The 10818-nt window shown below is 43.7% G+C and overlaps 1 protein-coding gene across 1 annotated transcript; it reads left to right on the plus strand.

Annotated features, from left to right (window-relative positions):
* Positions 1–1184: 1184 nt before the first annotated feature.
* On the plus strand, positions 1185–4238 carry c1qtnf4 (C1q and TNF related 4). The gene is made up of 2 exons (XM_040134887.1): positions 1185–1541; positions 3423–4238. The coding sequence occupies exons 1-2, from the start codon at positions 1185–1187 to the stop codon at positions 4236–4238; spliced, it is 1173 nt and encodes a 390-aa protein (XP_039990821.1).
* Positions 4239–10818: the final 6580 nt, after the last annotated feature.

Genomic DNA, 10818 nt, shown 5'->3' on the forward strand with positions numbered 1-10818 from the left:
TCATAAAGAACTGACTTCAGAGACCGGAAGAACAAGGAGTCTCGCAGCAGGTGGTCCGGCCCCCAGAGAGACCTGATCTCAACATTATTGAGTCAGTCTGGGATTTTTTTTCTGTACAGTGCGTCTGCTCCAATATGTGAGTGTTGACTGTCTATGTGTGTGGTTTTAGTGTTAAACCCCGAAACTGCAGCTCACAAACCGCGTTCGCTCGACAGGTGAAGCTTTGTCTGCTGTTGATTTTCACATTTCTCTCAGATGAGATATTTTTCTGGTCGCGATGTGTGATATTTACTTAACACTTTTTTTTTTTAATCTTTACCAACCAAAGTGTGTAAATAGCATCAAGCACTGAAAACTGGCATCAAATGTCTGGCCATACTTGGACAGCTACTGGTGTGTGTGTTTTTTTTTTTCCTCTTTCTTACATTTAACATTTGAGAACTTTGGCGTTCTTTCTTCAATGAAAAAAATTGGTTTTGAAAAGGTTTTTGTGACGGCGCATACCATGTGATACCGTGTAAGCGCAGTCTCCCCAAATTTGATTCCAGCTTTCCTCCACTGTCTCCTCACAACTCTCGATGGACTTTACTGTCAAACTATCAAATGTTATATATGTTGGCAAAACTTACCTAAATAAAATATTATATAAATAAACAGTTTTACAGAAGCAAGGTATCAATAAAAATATTGTTTTGGTATCGGTGCTGAAAATCAGGTGTCATACTGGTGTCATTCTCCTGTTAGGAAACCAACAGTCACCTGCGAAAACTGGAGAGACTCTTCTGCAAAAAACCAGCGCTGTGGTTTTGACTACAAACGGGCGCTGATCTGTAACGACCGGGGATGAGCAGTGAAGCGGGAGGGTTTACGTGACGAGAGACCGATTCTACATTTTAGAAATGACTGAAGATATGAGACTTAGAGGTGTTATCGCTGAAGCTACAATCAGTAAGCCACACGATGAATAAACAGTCCTAAGCCGGCTCTAAGGTCTTGGTACCGATGTTGTGTTACATGATGTTGCCGAATGAAACAATGAAACGTATTAGATTCCCTTCATGTGTATCGTGACGGGGGCAGAGAAAGCTGCAAAAAGCTGCGGCCATGTTGCAGAAAAATTTTAAAAGCTGTACACATCGCAATGAAACGCATTAACTCACGTTTCGCATGTTTCTACAGATACGATGCTGCTCCCAGCGAGCGCGCTGATTGGCCTGCTGTGCCTGAGCCATGCAGGGGGCGTTGGGGGTTTTGCCCGTCTGCAGGACGAAGTGGAGCTCCGCTCGGCTTTCTCGGTCGCACGCACCAACAGTATGGAAGGCGGACCTAAGATGACAGTGACCTTTGACACGGTTTATGTCAACATCGGCGGGGATTTTGACCCCAGGGCTGGCATGTTTCGCTGCCGCATCCCTGGGGCTTACTACTTCTCCTTCACGGTGGGAAAGTTTCCGCACAAAGACCTGTCTGTGATGCTGATGAAGAACAGAAACGAGGTACAGGCCATCGTTTACGAGGAGAACGCTGGAGAAGAGAGGAAGGTAGGTGGGCCCCTTTCAGGGGAAAAGGAAAGATCTGCAGAGCAAAGGTGCAAATCCTGAGACCCCAAACGGAGTCAGAATGTAGCCCTCCTTCACATGATCTTGCAGCCTGTGTCAGACCTCTGAATCACTCCTCATTTTGACAAAGGTCAGGTGTTGTTTTCACGATTGACCATTTTCCAGCTGGAGGAACAACAGAGCCAATCAGAGCATTTGTGGGTGGGAGTTAAGTTATCAGACGGGCACTGGTGATATTTCATATTTTTCTTACTGTCATTAAAAATCCCATTAAAAGACCAAAACCAACAAATGAACGTCTCCTACTAAAAAGTACTGCGTGTTCGAATCAAGGCGCAGGGATGACACAGAGTACTGAGAGACGTACAAAGGCTTCATTTAGCGCTGTGTGAAAAAACTCGCCCTCTCATTAATTTGAGTGGAACCAGTCTTGATATTTCTACTGTTTACCTCACAGTCTTTGCAACTAAACGTCACATAATTGAAGCCGTGATAACTTTCCGGAAGTTGTAAAATCCTGTCTGTGACCATCACACACCGCCGTGCAGTGTTGTAGTGTCTAATCCGCCTCTAACCACATTAATCTGTGACTCGAACTGAACTTTCTGGAGCGTGTTTCATCGTCTCATCGGGACCCTAAACAACGTGCCCCCACCAATGCAGACTCCCGTGCTGTTCTAATGCAGTGCTGTTTTCCGTCTGCATTCCCACTACCACATCGTTGGTTTTGGTCTTTTCACGGGATGGAAAACGATGGACTTGGTGGCGAGAACTCTTGTTCTGACCAGAAAACTTCCTAATGGCTGTCGTCCATTAAACGAGCGTGCGGCGCAATGCGGCGTTGACAAAATCAAAACGTCAGTGCAGCGTACATCAGCGATACATCTGTCACTAGTGATTATATGGGATCAAATTATGGTCAATAAGATTTTGAGCTTGTAAAGAGACGTTCACAAATAATTCCAAAGTCTGTAGTTGTAAATGAATCTTTGTAAACCTGTAAAATAAATCTGCATGAGAAATTCAAATTTGTGCAAGTGTGGATCACAAGATCTGTATTCATAAAAAAAAAAATTAAAACCAAAATCTGTGAACAAATGATCTCAGTGGTGAGGTTACACGGAGAAACTGAAAAAAAGAAGCGCTTTTGTGAACATTTGTGTGCAGATAAAAAGCGGGAAACTGCCTGTAAAACCCACCTGGGTCACAGGAGAGCCCGCAAAGACGTCCATCTTGAAAAATCTGCCACAGCTTTCAGGCAACGGAGCCACCTGCCCTCTGATTGGACTGTCATTGTCCGACCAGATTCAGGTGTAAAGAGTTTGAGCGCTGGGTTTTAGAGGCAGTTTTCTCAGTCCTTTTGACCCTAATTTGAGCCCATATGATGAGCCGCCTAGAGTAAACGGCTAACAAGAAGAAGTTATCGGAATAGTAATGAAAGGGTCATCCAGTCAGAGATACTGGATTTTCTAGAGGTCAAAAGGTTGACAGGTCTTTCTTCAAGACTTGAGTTAAGCAGACAGGTCTCACGGGAAGGACAGCCTCTGGTTAAAAAAAAACAAAAACGGCTGACTTAGGTTTCAAGAGGGATTTTTCCCTCTAAGGAAATGTTTGCAAAAGGTCTTTTATCGTGTCAAGGCTCTCCAACTGTCTTACAGTGCGATATGGCTCTTATCACAGGGGGTGTGTTTGCGTTGGGGTGGAAAATGAAAGCAGAACAAAGGGGATTAGACGCCAAATTCTGCTGAATGAAGGGCTGCGTGAGGTAGATCATCGGATTACGTTTGGTGCCGTTGCCTCGATGTGAAAAAGACCCAGATACGAGTCAGTCGCTGGCATAATAAAGTTCGCTTCGATCCCCAGGTGCAGAGCCAGAGTGTCATGCTGCAGCTGGAGTTCGGTGACACCGTCTGGCTCCGTCTCCACGGTGACCCTCGCTACGCGCTCTACAGCAACACCGGACACTACACCACCTTCAACGGTTACCTCGTCTACCCTGACATCTACGACTACCAGGCACACCACCGCCGACACCATCCGGCCCACAACCCCCAGAAGCCCCAGCAGGACGGCATCCCCTCGTTGAATAGTAACCAGGCCGCGGACCACGTCAGGTCAGGAACGGGAGATACGGAGGAGAAGGAGCCGCAACATAGAGAGGAAGAGGAGGAAGAGGAGGAGGAGGATGACGACGAAGACGACGACCAGAGATCTGCCTTCTCGGTGGGGCGCACCCAGAGCATCGTGGGGGTCGACCAAGTGGGCATGCCGCAGCACCAGCCCGTCAGCTTCGATACAGCGTTCGTCAACATCGGAGAAGACTTTAACATGACGGAGGGGGTGTTCACCTGCCGCGTTCCGGGCGTGTACTACTTCTCCTTCAACGTGGGCAAGCTGCCGCAGAAGACGCTGTCCGTCAAGCTGATGAAGAACCGCCTGGAGGTGCAGGCGATGATCTACGACGACAGCCAGGGCGAGAAAGCTCTGCAGAGTCAGAGCTTGATGCTGTCGCTGAAACCGGGAGACACGGTCTGGCTCTACTCGCACCAGAGAGATGGATTCGGGGCCTACAGCAACCACGCCAAGTACATCACCTTCACCGGCTTCCTGGTTTACCCAGACTTCCCCGCCACCACCGCCACCACCAGCAGCCAGTCATATGCAGACAAGAAACCCTAGCTGCAGGGCTTGGGCTAGGGATTGAACACGGTGGGAGGAATTCATGCAAGATGGAAAAGTCTCGGAGTCCACCCACAGAAGGCGTTGTGCAGTTTCTGAGTTGTGCGCAGGGTGGAGAAGGACGAGTGCCGCTTTGTGGTCGTCTCTGACGCTTCCTCTTCATATGAATTCCCGCACACAGTCACAGGGACCTTGGACCTTGGGTACAGAGCTCAAATGAAAAGCTCCCCAACTTCCAGCTGCAGGTTTCCCAGGATATGATTTCATCTCACTCAAACGTGGAATATTAGCTCTAATTGAATACTTCACTCTGTAATGAAAGCTCGGCGATTACCTGCTCACCTCTGTGTCATTAGCGTCAGTACAACCACCAAAAGGCACAAGGATCAAGTCATCATAAATTCACGCAGCTGTGGAACGAAACTAATTACATCTACCCAAGTACTTCCGGAGAAATCTGAGCTACTTGTGTGTTACTTGAGTATTTCCATGTTATGCGACTTCATACTCCTACCCCACATACATTTCAGGGAGAAATATACTTTTCACTGCACGACCTTTAATTGATGGCTGTAGTTAGTAGTTACCTTCAAATTAAGTTTATGATTAAAAAAAAAAAACATACGAAGATGTTATAAAAGGTGATGCATGCGCATAGATTAAACTATTCCGCAGTACAAAAAATGAGAGATGAAGTGACTCAAGTCAATTAATTGATGCGTCAATCAACAGAAAAATATGGCAAAAACATTTATAACATACATTTATATAGAACAGTATAAAACATTTCATGGTTGCAGCTTCTCAAAAGTGAGGATCCGCTGTTTTTCATTGTCTTAAGTTACAATAAACCGAATTATTTTGAGGGTTTGATTATTGATTTGACAAAATGAGCTATTAGAAAGTGTCGCGTTGGGTCTTGGTAATTGTTACGTCATTTCTCACCATTTTCTGAAGTTTTACAAACCAAACAATCAATTGAATAGATCGAGAACATACTCAGCCGATAATCCGTAATGAAATGAAATCATTAGTAGCAGTCCCACGTAAAATAGTTTGTATAAAATTAGCTTCAACTCAGGTTGCCAACAACAGTAAAGTAAAACGCTGCTCACACATCGTATTTTGAATTTGTGGCATCATTTTCACAAGCACTGTTAGTGCTCCGTGGTCAAAGTATTGGTTTGTGATCAATTGATTGCACTGTGGGTTCGTACATATCCTCCGCTGGTGCCCCTGTTGCAGAAGAGACTTAGCCCAGCTCCAGACTTCTGCCGATTAAAGTGAAACTAAATGATAATTCGGTCTGATTATTAATGGTGATTAATGAAAATTCATGCACATTTTATGCTCTTTGATAAGCAGCAGGCGAAGCTCATTAGCAACATATGTTCAGTGAATATTTAACTGACATAAAGTTGAGGAGATAATCAGAGAGTTTTCATTTTTTTAAGTGAAATATTCCTTTAGGTCCATTTGTTACCCTTGTCGAAGACTTGGTGTTTCTGCTTGTATGTAAAAAGTCACTTTGCTTCCTTTATTGTCTTTAGAGGCATGTGAAAATGATATGAACTGTGTGTTTTGTGTCAAAGCCAGTCTCTCTTCTCTTCCTTTTGGAGCGTTTCCAGGCCGGATACAGAGGACCACAGCACGAAACTGACTTAGCTCTGGAAAAGCGCAGACTGCGTTCCCATCCGACTGCTGACCACATGCCACCTCTGAGCCTGCAGGGTTCTGGACCGTAATTTGATTTCTAATTCTAGCAGCGTTTAATTCATTTCTTCAGATGGCGACGCGCCGTGGGGAAAATTGAACAGCTTCTCCCGGGCCACTGTGACACGCGTGTCTGCTTAATTTCACACTGCCGGGAGAAAGATGAGGCGGTTCAAAATTGTGACCAACGCTGACTTAACGAAATCCCCCTTCCCTGTTTGAGAGGCGCCATGTGAAGTGACACTTCACTTTGATTGAACATTTACGTGTTTTTTTTAAGTGTCTTATCTGGATGTAAATTTATGAGAAGTGAAGTTATGATATAAACTATGGTCTAAACACACCAGTGTACTGCAAGTAGGCCAATTTAGTTGTCGAAAAAGTGTCACATTGATTTTCTAAAAATTAACTCAGCAAGAGAGGGCAATGTAATCAGTTTTATGAATTCAAATTGTAATATCTTGGACTGCAGTTTTAAAGGTTTGGTTTACCTGATTTCTGCTGCCACTACAATACAAAATTAGTGAAAAGAGTTTTGTGTTTGGGGCTCAAACCTCTTAAAAATTACATTTATAAATTTCGCTGATTAATATTTTTGTTTAATCACTGGACCAAATGAGTGTCTGTAATGTGATAGCGGTTGCTTGTGGACAGTTATCATCTGACGCTACAGTTCTCTTCAGCTCTATAGGGCTTATTAGCAGCTTTTAGCTCCATGTTTTGGTTTTACAGCCCAGAATTTCAGTGTTTTGGTTCAGTCTCACTGCTCTCACCATTTTCATTTCCAGCCGAAAAAGGCTCTGCTAAACCCACCATATGCTACTTACCCATCACCAAATGATAGACACACTTAGAGACTAGCTAATGAACATAGTGGAGCATTTAGCAGCTAGAGAGCCAGATTTTTTTTTCTCAGGAGCTGGTGGAGACCCAAACAGAACAAAAAAAGAAAAAAAGTGGTTATAGACTTTAGATTTGTCAGGTGGAAAAAAATGCGGCAAGAGACGTTATAAGATGGGACACAAACCGTTTAAAGAATCCTGAATATAAAAGTCCGAAACGCCAAAGATGGCTGTTGTATGACACATATCCGCCCCCGCCCATAAACCAATCGTCTGCTTTGTAACAGCTGGATGGAAAATATATTAAGCCAATTGTGTTGTTGCAGTGACACAAGCGAAACCTTGCACATGCATAGAAGAAGTAGAACCTGTGGAAAAAAAGTGACTTAAACGTTATTTTGGGGCAAAGTCACCAAACATTTTAAGTCGTTTTTAATCAGATTGAACTGGTGATTCTATACATGCAGTTTTTATGTCCCGGTGACCATTGAAAGTGAAGTTGTGGCTCTCTCCCCCATGCATCTAGGTAGAGACCTGGTCTTGTTAGCCCGAAATAACTGCCCGGGGACATTTCCAAGACGGCTGCCGAGTGGCGAGACTTGCCCTATAAGGACTTTGACGTTACTAACTCAATGCTAATGTTGTTCTGTGTCTGACGGATGTGTAAATAAGCAAGCGTTTGCTGAGGCTGTCACCACAGCAGCATTAAATGATGATAATATGTCAGTGTTGTGTTTACAGCTTATTCCATTGGCCCCAAGTGCCAAAAACCAAAACTACATACATAGTTAAATACTACTAGTAATGGAGGAAATGTGTTTTTCTTTTTATAATTTGGGGAAAACAGACCATTTTAATTGGAGGCAAATGTGATCAGCAAAGTCAAGCTCATTGTGTTAGTGGCAGAGCTTTTTTGTTATCTCCAACAAACCCGCCTGGCAGCGGTTCCAACCTGTGGTTAAATACATACGGATCGATTTCTAATCAAACAAACAGTCACAAACCAGAAGGAGAGAAACAAGGCAGTGTGGCAAGTGAGGACAACGAGGGGTCAGAGCGTGCAGCGGCCGAAAATCAAAACAGAGACGCTGCAGCAAGCGGACTGCAGGCGGCAAGAGTTTAAAAAAAAAACAAACAAAAAAAACCCCCACACACAAACAAAAAAAAAAGACATGATTTTTTTTTTTCCCCCATTCAGCCCGTTTGTGTTAAATATGCAGCCAAGCCTGCTCCGGTTTCAAATAAAGTAACTTGAGTGAGTCATTTCCAAATCACACACCCAAAGTTGTGTGTTTTTTTGGGGGGGTTTCAAGGTAAAAGTGGCTCCCAAGGAAAAATTGGCAAAGACCACTACACTTAAGGAAAGCACAAAGCTGAAATGAGGTTCCACTCGATTTATTTACTATGAAATATCAAAACCTAAAAACGGTATTTATCTACAAAGCCACTGGTGGAAAACTACCGTCTTTCGTCTCATCCCCGCTGCTTTGGCACTCTGGCCCATACCTATCAAGATCCAGCGATTAGCTGATGCTTCAGGCACCCCCGAACCAGAACTGACCTGCCTTTGCTGTTGGTTCAGCAATTTCATTGAATAATGTGCAACGTCAACTGTTAAAAAAAAAAAAAAAAATCAAAACACTTGCACCTCTCTGTAACATCAGGGACATTCTCAAAAATTGTTCTCGTCCTGTTTGTGACAGCTTTGACTGAGACAGCACATTTTACATTGTTTAATTTCTGGGCTCTCTTTTATTGATGTGTCTCTCCGTCCTTCCTGCCTCCCTACAACCTCATTTAAACTTGTCAAGTCAAAATGAAATACCATAACAGATAAACCTGAAAATGTGACCACACGGTACAGTCAGAAGTCATAGGAGTCTTTTGCGACGGGGAAATGGACTCACACCTTCTCTGGAAACTAGTAACAGACAGCGAGTCTCGGGCTTCGCGCTCTCACCAGGCCTCTCTCCACCACAGCGTTACTAATCGATTTCTAAGAAAGAGACACAGTTTTGGACGATGAAACGCTAAACTCTTTTTCACAGCAAGAAATTATACTGTCGGTGTGCCTCGTTGGAGATAATAATGTGTCCCGTCACAGTCTAACCCTCGGTGGGTTCCCTACTTCAGCCTCAGTGAGTGAGCAGCGCACAGAGGTGGACCTGTGATTGCCCCGGTTTGACTTTAAAAAAAACAAACAAAAAACAGACCCGACCCGGTTCAGTAAATCCTGATCGGTCTGAGAAACCCGTTACCCACTAACAAAAACCCTGCGCAGAACCCGTGGCGTGTGAAGTGACTCGAGCATAGGACACGCTCGGAAGCCCTTGTGTGATGCATGCATGCACCTGAAAATTTCATGATTGCTGAAAAGCTTCACAGGCCCAGTCGACGCCTGTTAACTGTGTGTTCTCTTTTTTTGACGAGTGAATTTATCCGTGCAGTAACTGAACATATGTTGGATGTTTCTGGTCTGTGCTCCTTTTTCTTTCCGATAATCCCGATGAGAGGTTGATCGTCGTGTCTTAGAAAAACCGTGTCGAGCAGACGTGGGTCAAAATGTGGTTGAAAGCACCTCCCTTTTATTGCTCAAATTTGGCTCGTGTCCCAAAAAAAAAAAAAAAAAAAAAAGCACAACTCCAACCGTGAAGGATAAACACCTAGAAAACAAACAAATAAACACTGAAAAACATGTTGACCCATGTCCTGCCTTCAGTAGTCTGGCTCATGTTGACTCTTTGAAGTGTTTTGAGTATTTCTTACATGTAAAATGAATACTTCACTGAAAATGTTTGACAAAATAAAAACAACGAAATGTACAGCCTGGACTGTTACTGTGCCCATGATGTGAACTCAGTCAGAAATAATGAGCTGACAGATGAAAGCAACAGCATTCAGAGAAATTCACAGCTGCATGGCTTCACTCTTGATTTGTATATTCTGTGCCGCAGCGCCATCCGCTGGCTGATTCCAGTATGGTAGATTTGTATGACTGAGGCTAGAAATTTGCTCTAATTACTTAAAATTCCACTTGTTTGTGGATTTATAAAAAACCTCTGGATCCCAATTAATTGAATTAAATTGAAAACTTAATAGTAAAAAAAGGTAGTAAAAATAGCTGAAACCAACAAGGAAATTAGCAAAGCATGAAAGGTTTCAGCAGGTGTACTACATGGCCAACTCAATGTGGACCCTGGTTTGGAGCCCCTTAATCTGGGCCCACAACTATCAAAGTGCTAGAAGTAAAATTTTGGATTTAAGTGAAAGATAGAAGCGAAAATCCTTAAATTTTCCCCACAAACAAAAGAAATTTTTTTTTATCAAATTTCTTTTGACTTAAAAATCTGACAATTTATGTGTGTAGTCTTTAAATCTCTATGAATAATTAGCACGGGAAATGAACAACAATCTAACATATTTGTAATGTATGAATATGCACTTACCGAGCACTTTATTAGGAACCCCATAATGCTGGGTAATGCCTGGATTCCGCGAGATGTTGGAAACTTTCTGCTCCATGTTGACCTGATCGAATCGAATCATTTCTGCAGATTTGTCAGCTGCACATTCATGCTGCCGGTCTCCTGTTCTACCACATCCCAAAGGTGTTCTACTGGATCCAGATCTGGTGACTGGGGGGGGCCACTGAAGTAAAATGAACTCATTGTCATGGTCATGAAGCCAGTTTGAGACGACTTCTGCTTTGTGACATGGAGCATTATCCTGCTGGAAGTAGCCATTAGAAGGTGGTGAACTGTGGCCATAAAGGGAAGCACATGGTCAGGGACAATACTCAGACAGGCCGTGGCATTCAAACCATGATTGATTGGTATTAAGGGGCCCAAAGTGGAGCCAAGAAAACCTTCCCCAAACCATTACACCACCACCACCACCACCACCAGTCTGGACTGTTGACACAAGGCAGGTTGGGTCCATGGATTCATGCTGTCTACACCAGATTCTGACGCTACCATCTGCTGCCTCAGCAGAAATCCAGATTCATTAGACCAGGTTCTTTGTTT

The sequence above is a fragment of the Xiphias gladius genome, chromosome 1 (genome assembly GCF_016859285.1).
Source record: "Xiphias gladius isolate SHS-SW01 ecotype Sanya breed wild chromosome 1, ASM1685928v1, whole genome shotgun sequence".
NCBI lineage: Eukaryota > Metazoa > Chordata > Actinopteri > Istiophoriformes > Xiphiidae > Xiphias > Xiphias gladius.

Coding starts and splice junctions, on each gene's coding strand:
- c1qtnf4 (XM_040134887.1), top strand. CDS start 1,185: ATGCTGCTCCCAGCGAGCGCGCTGATTGGCCTGCTGTGCCTGAGCCAT. Junction 1,542..3,422: donor ACGCTGGAGAAGAGAGGAAG/GTAGGTGGGCCC, acceptor TTCGATCCCCAG/GTGCAGAGCCAGAGTGTCAT.